Source organism: Callospermophilus lateralis, chromosome 1 (genome assembly GCF_048772815.1).
Source record: "Callospermophilus lateralis isolate mCalLat2 chromosome 1, mCalLat2.hap1, whole genome shotgun sequence".
NCBI classification, from domain to species: domain Eukaryota; kingdom Metazoa; phylum Chordata; class Mammalia; order Rodentia; family Sciuridae; genus Callospermophilus; species Callospermophilus lateralis.
Genome location: NC_135305.1, coordinates 147,279,772 through 147,293,802, shown reverse-complemented (window position 1 = coordinate 147,293,802; position 14,031 = coordinate 147,279,772). Strand labels below are relative to the sequence as shown.

General features: G+C 41.6%; 1 protein-coding gene across 1 annotated transcript; it reads right to left on the bottom strand.

Moving 5' to 3' along the window:
- Positions 1-6,826: 6,826 nt before the first annotated feature.
- Pla2g1b (phospholipase A2 group IB) lies at positions 6,827-14,031 on the bottom strand. The gene is made up of 4 exons (XM_077105259.1): positions 13,998-14,031; positions 11,758-11,917; positions 10,947-11,074; positions 6,827-6,945 (listed from the first exon to the last, which is right to left on the bottom strand). Exons 1-4 carry the CDS (start codon positions 14,029-14,031, stop codon positions 6,827-6,829), a joined length of 441 nt encoding a protein of 146 aa, XP_076961374.1.

Genomic DNA, 14,031 nt, shown 5'->3' with positions numbered 1-14,031 from the left:
CACCAGGTGTGTGCGCTGTACATTTATTTATTTTAATCAGCTAAAATAAGAATGTGGCTTTATGACAGTTCTCCAGGATTGTGACTTGATGTCATCTGTCAGACTGGGACACCTGCTTTGAATCTGGTTTTTAGAGAACACAGTTAATTCCCAAGTGGGCTCTTAAGTTAATTTGTTTCTGCTGAGGAAAGTGGGAAGCCTTGTTTGATTACTGCATTAGCCAAAAGAATCAGTGTACCCTGAAAAGTAAGGCAGATGAAAGAATCACGGCCTATTCCGGATATCCTTTTGTCTAAAATTAAGGCGGGCAATACATGCTCATCCTGCACCTGCCTAGGAAGTAATTTTAGTTCACTGGGACAGACCAAGATCTTGAAAACAGAGTTCTTTTCATGTGCACATATGGGTTTGTAAGATTGTAAATCTCATTCTGTTTCATTTGCAGATCCTAAGATGCTTTGAACCAGATTTCCTTAGTTACTAAAAGTCAGTACTAACTAACGTATTAAAATCTGGGTCTTCTGAATCTCAAACCATTCTCAACCACAAATCTCATAAAATTATTAACAGACACTATTAAGGTACTAAGGATCAAAGATATCACTTCTTTTTTAAATTTTTAAAAATACTTCTTTTAGTTGTAGATAAACACAGTACCTTTATTTAGTTTTATATGGTGCTGAGTATTGAACCCAGTGCCTCACACTCTAGGCAAGCACTCTGCCACTGAGCCACAATCCCAGCCCCCATAGATATCACTTCTTGCTCACAAGTAGCTTGCAGAAAATGTGCTGTTCCCTCCAAACATCACCTTATTCTCTAACAGAAAAAATAGTACACACAATGACAGAATTAGAGAAAATTTCACCCTTCCCTCTCATTTTATTATTTTTATTCATTTATTGGAAGTCCTAGGGATGGAACCCAGGGCCTCACACATGCTAGGCAAACGTTCTATCACTATTTTTGAAGAAACTAAGATCGGATTTTCCTAAGGCCACACTATATAGTTTTAGAGCCAGACCAGAATCTATGTAGACTTTCCATCTTTTTTAAAAAAGTATTTTTAAGTTATCAATGGATCTTTATTTTATTTACTTATATGTGGTGCTGAGAATCGGACCCAGTGCCTTGCACATGCTAGGCAGGTGCTCTACAACTCCACCACCCCATCTTTTTTCCTTTCTTTCCTTCGTTGAGCCTTGTGGCACTTGAGGCAGGGTCTTGCTAAATTGACCAGGCTGGACTCAGTTTTTTTGTTTGTTTTCTTTTTGTACTGGGGATTGAAACCAGGGGTGTTTAACTGCTACTGAAACACATCACCAGCCCTGCCCTTTTTTTAGACAGGGTCTCACTAAGTTGCTAAAGCTGGTTTTAAACTCATGACCCTCCTGTCTCAGCTTCCCTAGCCACTGGGATTACAAGTGTGCACCACAGTATCCAGCTTAGTTTTTTTTTTTTTTTTTTAATGATATTTCTCATAATCTGCAGATTATGGTTAGATTTTGGCAGATTTATGACTGGCAAAAAATTGCAGTAATAGCTGGCCCCTTAAATTTTTATGTGACAAAGCAGATAAACTCTATCCACTTCACAAAGGAAAAACTTAAGCCAATCCAAGAAAACAGATGCCCCCCACCTGCCTTCACTTATTTTTTTTAATTATATTTTTAGTTACAGATGGACACAACATCTTTATTTTACTTATTTTTATGTGGTGCTGAGGATCAAATCCAGTGCCTTACATGCCACTGAGCCACAACCCCAGCCCTCCCCCTTCACTTATTAGAAAAGGAATATAGCTGGATACAGTGGTATACACCTCTAATCCAAGCTATTTAGGAAGCAAAGGCAGGAGGATAGCAAGTCAAGGTCAATCTCAGCAACTTAGCCAGGCTCTGTCTCAAAATACAAATTTTAAAAGGGCTGGGGCTGCATCTGTGGTAAAACACCCTTGGGCTTAATCCCCAGTACTCTGCCCCCAACCTCCAATAAAAGGAACGTAGCACAGACTCAAATTTTTTTTTTTTTTTGAGAATTTTAATGATTATTATTTTTTTTAGTTTTCAGCGGACACAACATCTTTGTTTGTATGTGGTGCTGAGGATCGAACCCAGGCGAACACATGCCAGGCGAGTGCGCTACCGCTTGAGCCACATCCCCAGCCCTCAAAATTCTTAAGAATCCACAGATGTGGATTTCAGTCTTGCTACTTAGTAGCTGGATAAACTTGGGTAAATTATTCTACCTGATCTTCAGGCTCTTTATAATTCAGAAAGCTACCTCATTGGGTTGTTGAGTTTGAGGCACATAGTACAATGCCTGGTACATAAGAAGTGGGTAGCATGGTGCGAGAGGAAACCAACACATATTCTTGAATCTTTGTCCTTACTGAGTACTCCTTTAACTAGACTTCTCAATGATCTTCCCCAGAGCCTCATTTTCTTTCTGTGTACCTGCTCATCTTTTGCCAAAAATTACAAAAATGACTTGATGTAATAAAGCCATCCTAAAGAAAATAAAAGTGCCAAGCACAGTGGTGCACAGACAATTCCAGCTACTTAGGGCGCTCAGTCAAGAGGAGTTCAAAGCCAGTCTCAGCAACTTAGTGTCTAAAAATCAAAAACCAGAAACGTGATGGGATGTAGCTCAGAGGTCTGAATTCAATCTCCAGCACCACACAAAAGAAAAAAAAAAAAAAAAAAGGAAATCCTTTTTTTGTATCCTTTCCTCTCCCCTTAGGAAAATATTTAACATGTACTATACAACATGCACTGTGGGAAACACTAAAACGCACTTGCTCACTTGAATCCCACAGCTCTATTACATAGGATATGGGCAAAGTTGAGGATCTTCAAAGTTGAGGATCCTGAAGTCTGAATATCTTAGGTAACTTGCCCAACGTCACCACGGGTGATCAGGCCAGTATTCAAACTCTTCAATACTGTAGAAATACTGAGCAACAGAGACTGGATAAGGAAAAGGGGCAGAGTTCAAGAAACTTCCCGAAGTGTTCCAGGCTGGGTCCTGGAAGATGAACAGGCTTTCACCAAGCGGGGAAAAGGAAAGCCTTCCAAACCAAGGAAACAACAAAGACATGGAGGTTCTACCAGCAAACCCCTTCCCTGTTCTTCTCTCCTCTTCTAGGTAGGGGTGGAGAATAAGCGTGGACTTGGGCTCCAGAGGCCCTTGGTTCACCCAACACCCACTCGCCTCTCTGCTTGACTAAGCCTCCTCTGCACGCCCGTGGGCTCCCCAGCACCTCACTTTTCCAACCCCCTCATCCTTCCCTGGAATAAGAACACCGAAGGGATTGGCTACCGGAAACTGGCGGCAGACGGTGGGCGATGCGGCAAAGGGCGAGCACAGCAGCAAAACTGGCTCCTTTGTCACATCCACGTGAGGTCGCCTACTTTTCAAGCGCCCATCCTGTCTAATGGCGGATTCCAGCTCAGGAAAACAGTATTGACCAGCTTCAGAAAGATGCGTGCGGAGGTACCACCACCTCACGCGGACACCGACGGCAGCCAACGTCCCACTGCGCCTGCGCGGGTTCTGGCCAGGGGCGTGGCCTGATCTTGGGAGCTCGGAGGTAGGCCAAGGGCTGGGCCGCCGTTAACCAATAGAAAAGAGAGTCTGCGAGTCACATGCCCATACTCTATCCAATCACACATCCTACTCTGGAATCCTTCCGCCTGGGAATAGAGACTGGAGATTGACAGGGTTGGATGTGCAAGGCCATGTGAGGTAGAAGGTAAATACTGCCACGTGGGTTTTTTTCCCCCTCTTTGTGGCAAAAGTTGAGGCTACACTGTACTTAGTGGAATGGTTATTTAATGAGTTTATGTCGTGTTTTGGGCACTGTGAAGGTACTGTGGCTTCTAAAATGTAATCCTGCCTTCAAATTGCTCATTGTAGTTTATATATTTATTTTTTAGACCATCATAGGCTTTGTATTAGTTTCCTATATCCTATTTTCCACAAAGAGCGCTCAGCAGATGCTCATTAAAAGATGTTAAAGAGCCGAGCATGGTGGCGCATGCCTGTAATCCTAGGGGCTAGGAGGCTAAGGCAGGAGGATCGCAAATACAGAGTCAGCCCCAACAACTTTGCAAGGCCCAAAAGGGCTGGGGATGTGACTCAGTGGTTAAGTGCCCCTGAGTTCAATCCCAATCCCCAGTACAAAACAAAACAAAACAACTTAAAGAGCCGGGGCATGGTGCAAATCTGTAATCCCAGCTACTTGGATGCAGAGATTGGAGAATTGTAACTTCCAGGGCATCCACCGGGAAATTTAGCAAAAGCCTGTCTCAAATTTTTAAAAATGAAAAACAGGCTCAGTGCCCCGTATGCAGGAGACCCTGGATTCAATCTCCAGTACCTAAAAAAAAAAAAAAAAAAAAAAAAAAAAAAAATCTAAAAGAAATTTACTCTCACCCAACCCTTGAGGTAATGGGAAATAGGTAGAATTTTATGTTAGGGTATTGGGAAATAGGTAGAATTTTATATTAGGGTATTTTTTAGGGCCCAACTATAGCATTAAATACCGGAGTGACTCCATTTTGTTTTGTTTGTCATCTGGAAAAAAAAGTGTGGGGGGGGTAATAATCTCCTAAAAGTCCACATTTTGTTACATCTAAACAGGAGCTTGTAGTTTCTTTCCATTGAAAAAAAAGATGTTTATGGCCTTTACAGTTCATTAAATGTTAAGACCAGCTCTCATTTAATTTTGTATCCCTTTGAGGTTGGCAAGGTAGCTCAGTGGCAGAGAAAGCAAGACACCCTGGGTTTGATCCCCAGCACTGCAAAACAAACAGAAAAGTTATTTTTTCATCCCTCACAGTCCTACCATAGTACAGTATTCAAAAAGGGCCATCCAATTGATGCTTGTTGAATTTGAGTTTGAAAACAGTCCTATTCTTGATGACTAAAAACACTCCATTTAGCATTCAGCAGTCATTTGAACAAGTTCACAGTCTGATGGCACTTTCTCTCTAAATTATGAAGATTTGAGTTCCAAGCTCAGTTCTGCCACCTGGGAATGAGTATTGACAAATCATTTACCTCTTTGAAGCCAGTTTCCTTATTTGTAAAATGTGGATGTAATAGTACTTATAAATATAGAGGTAGGAGACTAACTAAATAATTGTGCAAAATATACTATCTGGAATATAGAGCAGAGCATATATAAAGATACCAGTTTGAAAAATGGGAGAAAAAGTCTCAGAGAAGACTGAATTGCAGACAGCTGCTAACAATCATTGTCTTGATGCCAATCCCAGGCACATTGTATTCTATGCCTTTTGTACACTTCCTGGCTCAGTTTAAATCATTGAATGGATGGATAAAATAAGGGAGAAATTGGCCCCCAAATAAGTTTTGGGGCATTCCCTTCTTTAGACTGAAAGTGCGTGGCTGCCTACCATACACCCAGAAGTGGGCACTAAGGTTTGAAATTGCTGCTTTGATGGTTTCTCACAGTCCCTATTGTCCTTTCTTATCTTTGCTTTTTAAATTTAGCTCTCTTTGACCTCCACTGTGGTGAATTCAATGCCATATAGTCATCCTCATAGAGAGACTTGGGTGGGTAATTTAGTGGTTAAGAGTTCAGGCATTTCCACTAGACAGGCTCTGCTATTTATGTGATCTTGGGTAAATGACTTTTCTCCGCTGAGTTTTTAGTTTCTTATGCATAAAATGAGAAGCAATAATACCAATATCACAGACCTAATGAGCACTTGAGATGCATAGAGACCTAGCAAAGAGTGGTATGAAATAAGTGCTCAAGCAATGTAAACCATTATTGCTTATTATATTTGATTGCTATGATGTAAAAATCAGTTCATAGGGTGTGGTGAAGTCTTTGAAGCGTTCAGAAAAGGTAAGAATTGTAGAAAAATGATTTAACCATCAAAATGGAGACAGAAGAATGAGAGTAGTTTATTTCTGGCTCACACTAAACCAGAGTCCAACTCAACAGGCAGGCAACTCAAAGATTTGCTGATAGTACCATCAACTCATAGAGCTATCCAGAGTATTTAGAAATACACTGTCCTCTTAAATAGAGTAAATAATCAGTAGATGATAGTTGATAATCATTGTTCATATTTCAAAGTACTTGCTTCCTAGAAATATCCTTCTAATTCAACTTCCATTTCTAAGGCTAGAAGGAACTGACTAGATCTATCACAAAAGATCTAGTGATGAGTCTGCTGTGGTGGCACCCAACTATAATCCCAGAGACTCAGGAGGCTGAGGCAGGAGGATCATAAATTCAAGGCCAGCCTGGGCAACTTAGAGAGGTCCTCAATAACTTAGACCCTGTCTCAAAATAAAAAATAAAAAGGGCTGGGAATGTAGCTCAGTGTTAAGTTGCCCCTGGGTTCAATCCCCAGTACCATACATGCAAAAAATAAATATATAAAAATTTTGGGGGCTGGGGATGTGGCTCAAGTGGTAGCGCACTCGCCTAGCATGTGTGAGGCACTGGGTTCGATTCTCAGCACCACATAAAAATAAAAATAAAGATATTGGGGCTGGGGTTGTGGCTCAGCATTAGAGCACTCACCTAGCACGTGTGAGGCACTGGGTTCGATCCTCAGCACCACATACAAATAAATAAAATAAAAATATTTTTAAAAATAAAGATATTGTGTTCACCTAAAAAAAACCTAAAAAATAAATATTAAATTTTTTAAAAAGTGTAGTTATATTCAGCAAACTGAGTACAATGATACCCAAACGTGAGATCTTTTCAACAATATGCTTTATTGGAGGACACAGTGTCAGGTGAAGGCAACCAGACAGGTAGGGGTGACACTATATCTTAACAATATTTGTCAGTATCCAGGTCCTTGTGCTCCTTATTGTATGGAGCCTTGGAAAAGCAGATGGCAGCTTCGCGGTCGCAGTTACAGATGAAAGCCTCGCATTCTTTGTTTTTGCCTGGAGAGGGATAAGTGGAGAAGATTGAGTCAAAGCAGACACTTCTTTTTACAGTCCAAGGGCAGGAAGAATTAACTGGAATAAGCTGGTGGCCAGCCCATTCGTGAAGATTTAGGATTGAGAGATGAAGCAAATCTAAACCAGATCAATTGAGATGGCCAGTACCACTTGAGTTCCTGATAAACAATGAATATAATCGTTGGGACATACTTACATTAAAAATTTATTTGCTGTTTATCTGAGAGCCTGCAATAACTGTCTTTTGGAAAGTCCTATTTCAATCATTACAGGAGCTCACTGATTTTTAAAACCTGTATAGTTACAGATCTCTGATAACACAGGTAAGCAACGATAAGCACCATGGGAAACATTAAAACATATACTTAAGGTAGTAAACTATTGTACATTTCAATTTAGTTAAATTGGATAATCTAATTTCTCTACCTTAGTAAAGTACACATTTCTGGGCTGGGAATATTGCATGCATAAAGCCCTGGGTTTGATCCCCAGCACCACACACACAAAAAGTACGTATTTCTAAAATTACAAAATATCATTAAGTGGAATATTAAACAAACATTTAGAATAATTAGGTATGTTTACATATGAAAATGTTTCCCAGGTATTTTTTTTTTTATGGTGGGGGACTGCAGACTGAACCCAGGGTCACTCTACCACAGAGCAACATCCATAGCCCTTTTTATTTTTTATTTTGAGACAGGGTCTGGATAAGATTTCCAGGCTGACCTTGAACTTACCATCCTCATGGCTGAACTTCTGGAGCAGCTGGGATTACAGGCATACACTATCATACCTGGTCTAGGTTTTTATTAAAGAAAAAAGCTGAGCTGGGGTTTTGGCTCAGTGGTAGAACACTTGCCTAGCATTTGTGAGGTACTGGGTTCAATTCTCAGCACTGCATATAAATGAACAAAATAAAGGTCCAAATAAAATAACACCAACTTTGTTTAAAAAAAAAAAAAAAAGCTAGTACATGCCGAAAGTTCTGGAGGGATATATATCTAAATGGTTATCTTTGGATAACAGAATTATAGGAACCTTCCATTTTACATGATAAATATTTCTTTCTTTTTTAATTTTTTTGGGTAATTTTAGATGGACAGCAAGTCTTTATTTTATTTATTTATTTTTGTATGCTCTCGAAACCACAGTCACAAATACAGGAAATGAGTTTGCTGCTCTTAGACAGTGGCTTTACTGCCATGCTAGATACAAATTTGTGTTACAGAAGCAAGATATAATGCTTCTCAATGGGATTGGGAGAAAGTTAAAAATCACCTAATGAGCAGTTGGCAGAGAGATATTAAGAGTCTAGACCTAATAGAGTTACACCATCACATCCAAGATATTCAGGAAAGCAGGAATGATCTTGTGGATCCTTCATGGCTTGCTAAATAAATACTTAATGATTTGCATGGTTTTAATCCTTGGAATATGTTAAAACATACAATATGGACATTTTTAGAATTATGTATTTGCTACTAATACTTTTTTGTGTTATAACAACAGGATGCCACATCTTCTGAAAAGAAGTCCAACAGCTCCAAATAATAGTTCATTATTTGCACTTAAAGAGAAAAAATGGGGAGATGTTGGGAACAGAGATTTGAATCATGGTCTGACTGTCCTACAGCAGGAGCTGCAAACCTGCACTGGGAAATTCCTGTGCAAAAGTGCAGATCAAGATTACCCAGTTGCTATGAGGACACCCTGCTTAAAGGAGGTTCTGTGCTAGGCACAGGACTCTCAGTCTTGACCCTGAGTTCAGACACCAGCTGCCAGGGGTAGAGAATTATGAGCACAAGTTGACGATTATTATTTGCTGCATCTTCAACCTTCAATCCTGTATGCTTTGAAGAAACTTTCTCACAGAAAATTCTTTTGATGGTAAAACCTATGTAATAAACATGCTGAACTAGTTTGGGGTCACTGTTCCTCCAAAAGGGTAATGTGCCACCTAGCCCCAGGTTTTCTCTATATCTTTGTTTCTCTTTTCTCAATCCCCCATCGCTCTTCATTGATTTCTGAAATAACAGCCAGAGCAGGCAGATCAAAGTAGTTAAATTGCTGAAGCCAGCTTCAAACTTTTTTGATCTTCCTGCCTCAGCCACCCAAGCCACTGGGATTCAGGAGTGAGCTACCACTAGGCATTGTTCCTAAAATGGTCTTTTGTGTGTGGGGGGGAGAGTAACAGGGATTGAACTCAGGGCACTTGACCACTCAGGGTACTCGATCACTGAGCCACATCCTCAGCCCAATTTTGTATTTTATTTAGAGACAGGGTCTGAGTTGCTTAGCGCTTTGCTTTTTCTGAGGCTGACTTTGAACTTGCGATCCTCCTATCTCATCCTCTCAAGCCGCTGGAATTACAAATGCGTACCACTGAGCCCAGCTAAAAATGGTCTTTCACAAGGCAATTTGAGAAAAGGCAGAATGCAAGACTGTATCTAGGTTAATGCATTCATCAAATATTTACTGAGCACTTACTGTATGCCCAACCCTGCTCTAGATTCTGGGGATGTATTAATAAAAAAGAAAACAATCCCTTTGCTTATGGAGAGAGAAAAAAGAAATAAATTAGATATTAGATGGTGATTAATACTGTTGAGAAAATAAACCAAAGAAGGAGGTAGCATTGGAGGGATATATGTGATTTAAAGAACTTGGAGAAGGAAGACCTCACTGGAAAGGGACATCTGAAGAAAGATCTCGGAAGAGGAGGTATAGCAGGCAAATTGATCGTAGGAAGTGTTTCTGGCAGAAGAAATGAAGGACTTGAGGTGGGTTCGTGCCTACCTGTGATTAAAATGATGGAAATATTATTACAAGGATAAGGACAAAAGGGAGCAGGAAAGACGAAAACAGTTCATTTGTTAGGATTATGGGATTCTGCGTAATCTTTTTTCTTGGCACTTTTGGATTTGAATTATGCAATTATGGTTATTTCACTGCATTTGTGCAGTTTGGGAAAGTGGGACATGTCAATGAGGGCACAATGAAGGTTTGTGAGAACCCAGAGTGCTGCCCTCGCATGGCAATCGATACTCTTCTCTCCTCTGAACTGCCTGCTCAGAAATAAGAATCACCTTCATGGCTGGGAGTGTAGTCTACTGGTAGAGCACTTGTCTAGGATGCATAGGACCCTGCATTCTGGTTCCATTCTTATCACAGAAAAAAAAAATCTTCATGGAGGGACCCATTTCACTAGGAACACATTTCATATTACACCATGCCACTATAACCACTTAGTGGCTAAGATGAGAACCTTTGAAATCAAATGAAACTAGGTTCAAATATCAACGTACAACACATCAAACTATATGATTTAGGAAAAATGACTGTCTTTGATCCTTGTTAATAATAATAAAACCTATCTTGTTTAATTGCTTAACCAAGTACCTGGCATATAATGAAAGCCTAATAAATGATAGTTATTGACTTTTTCTTTTTTTCCCACAGTACTGGGATTAAACCCAGGGCCTCACACATGGCAGGCAAGTGCTCTACTACTGAGCTATATCCCCAACCCCTTTTAATTTTATTTTGAGACAGGGTCTCACTAAATTGCCCAGGATGGTTTTGAACTTAGGATCCTTCCACTTTTAGCTTTCCTGGGAGCTGGGATTAGAGGTGTGCACCACTGCACTCAGCTTGCTTCTTTTTATTAAAAAAGGAAACAGTATATCATGGCACTTAAGAGCAGAGGCTTTGGAGTCATATAGAATTATGTTCAAAAGCCAAGCACCATCATATTCAAGCTGAATGAACTTGGACAAATGGCTTAGCCTTTGAGCCTCAGTTTCCTCATCTGTAAAATGGGGATAATAAATGTATACTAAAGTGTTGTTGTGAAGATTAAACGAGACATTGCCCAACACTAAGAAAACAATCACTACACGGTGGTATTGCCATTGTCGTTACTTCCCCCAGGCCTACTTAGGGTCTGCTAGAATTTATGGGTCAAGGTTGGGAAAACTTACTGCTGCAGGTGACTTCTGTCCCAGAGCAGGTATATGAGTAAGTGTTGGTGTAGGGGTTGTCCACGAGGAATTTACAGCTGGGCAACTTTTTGGCCTGGTTGTAGCAGGCGTCGTGTGTCTGGCAGCACCTACAGAGGGGAAGGAAGAGCTGAGGAGCAAGGACCCCCACACCAGGTCAACCCTCACCTAGGCACAGGAGGAGTATCCCCAGGAGGAACTGTCCCATGAAAAACTGGGTTGAAAAACTGTGAACTCTCTTGCCATAGATTTGTTTAAAATGATTTTATCATGGTTGTAGGAATGCGGTAAAATTGCACGTCCTGATGATGCTGTGACACTGTTTTTTGGTTGTTTTTTTTAAAACCAAAGGTTGATGCCTGGGTTGTGTGGTTCTGATGGTTTGTTTTGCCATTTTCTGCCACTAGAGGGGAGCATCGCATCGCCCATGATTCTGCATCAGCTATTTGGCTTTTTTTTTTTTTTTATCTTGACACAGGGTCTCGCTAAATTGCTCAGGGCCCTCGCCAAATTTTTGAGGCTGGCTTTGAACTTGCGATCCTCCTGCCTCAGCCTCCTGAGCTGCTGGGGTTACAGGTGTGCGCCACCACATCTGGCTTCTGCTTTCCATTTCTAACAGGGAACACTGAATGAAGGGCACTCTTGGCCTGTGTTTCTTATGACAAAAGGTGAAAACATGTTATCCTTAGCTAACATGCACGTCCCCTTTCTGTGCTTCTAGAGATCCTTGGCTTGTGCCCTTTCCCCATCCCAATAAGGACTCTTCAAGTCTCCCTCTAGATGGATCACTCACCTGTCCAATTCATCCACAGGGGTGCCTGAGCCACCCAAGCCACAAAAGCAGCCATAGTTGTTGTAGTCCTTATAGGGGTCACTCCCGGGGATCGTGCACTTGATCACATTGCGGAACTGCCACACCGCCCGAGGGTTGATGATGTGCGCAGTAACGCTCCCTGCAAGAAAACGCAGCCCGAGTTCAGATTGGTCTGGCACCCCCAGAGGTCCACTGCCTGCCTGCTCTCTGTCTCCTTGACTCCTGGCAGCTTGACTCCTGCGAAGAGCACTGGAAGCCTGGCGCCGTGTCGGAGGCCCCCAGCAGCTCCGGAGGCTGAGGCATGAGGATCCCAAGTTCAAAGCCAGCCTCAGCAACAGCAAGGCTCTGTCTCTAAATAAAATACAAAATAGGGCTGGGGATGGGGCTCAGTGGTTGAGTGCCCCTGAGTTCAATCCTGGGTACCTGCCCCCACCAAAAAAAAAAAAAAAAAAAAAAAAAAAAAAGTGCCAGAAACTTAAAGTGAATTTTTTCTTTCTTTCCTTTTTTTTTTTTTTTTTTTTTTGTGTGTGTGTTAGTACTGGGGATTGAACCCAGAGGCGCTTAACACCTGAATCACTGAGCCACATTCCCAGCACTGTTTTAAAAATGTTTTTTTTTAGTTGTAGATGGACACAATATCTTTATTTTTATGTGGTGCTGAGGATGAACCCAGTGCCTCACACATGTGAGGCAGGTGTTCTACTACTGACTTACAGCCCCAACCCTCCCCAGCATTTTTTTTTTTTTTTTAGAGAGAATTTTTTTTTTTTAATATTTATTTTTTAGTTTTCGGAGGACACAACATCTTTGTATGTGGTGCTGAGGATCGAACCGGGCCGCAAGCATGCCAGGCGAGCACGCTACCATTTGAGCCACATCCCCAGCCCCCCAGCATTTTTTTTTAATAAAAAAATTAAAAACATCTTTTTATTGAAATCCACATAACATAAAATTAACCATTTAAAAATATTTTTAGTTGTTGATAGACTTTTTTTTTTTTTTTTTTTTTATACACAGTGCTGAGAATCTAACCCAATGCCTCTCACATATGCCGGGCAAATGCGCTACCACTGAGCCCTAGCCCCAGTCCCAAAATGACCATTTTAATCACTTAAAATGTACAATACCAGATTGATTTTTTTTTTCCTGTTGGCTGGGGATTGCACCCAGAGCCTCACACTTGCTCTACTGAACTACTTTTCTTTTTTTTTTTTTTTGAGACAGGTTTTCACTAAATTGCCCAGATCAGCCTTGAACTTTCAATCCTCCTGCTTCAGCCTCCCAAATCGCTGGGATTAGAGGTATGTATCACCATGCCTGGCCAGGGTCCTATTTAATCAGCCATCAATATTTTCTTACTGTCCATGATTTGTCCCTCTTTTTCTCGATTTTTCTGGGAGGCACACTGGGACCACTCACTGTGCTTAAACTCCAGGGCCAAGGATAGAATGGCAGTTGGCTGCTCTGTGGTGGCAATTAACAGGTGCAGGAGGAGCAGAGGCCTAGAGCCTGTTCAGGCAGGAGGGACCCAACTGCCCTGTTCCCCTGCTTTCTCTCTCCCTTCCCTCCCTCTCCCTTTGATCTAGCCGGCCCTACTTTGCAGAAGCCAAGAACTGTGGCTTGGTGCGGGCGGGTGTGTGTATGTTTATGTATGCACGCATGCGCGCCTGGTCTGGGACTAGGGCTCATTCATCTCTGAGTTGCTGGTCTCAACTCAGAGCCTGATTCCTCGGAGGGCTCCATCAATGCTGTATGAATCAACGAACGATGGATGAATGAGTGGGATTCAAACTTCACCTGAGTTTGATTCACTGTGTCTGACCCAGTACAAGGTGCCAGCCAGCCAGGTGAGTGGGACAGAAACAAATCAATTAATCAACAAGATGAGAATTGCTGACACAGGGAGGTCATCGTGGGAGGTCATCGTGCAAAGGCAATATAGCAGAGGGGGAAAAAAGTGGGGGTGTCTCATAGTTTGGGTGGATGGGCAAGGGAGACCTTTCTAAAAGGAATCATGTGAGTTCAAACCTGGAGACTGAAAAGGTGTCGGATGTTGAGGATTTGAGAGATGAGGAGGGAACCCCCAACGCAGGAGATCTTCAGTCCCACAGGGAGTTTCAAATCTTCCAGCTGTGCCTAGCCCTGTCTCCCGTGATCCGAGTTCCCCCATACAAAGAGGAGGAATATCTAGCCCACACAAATGGGAAAGGGGTACTTACCTGCAAGCAGAGCAGTCAGCAAGAGGAATTTCAT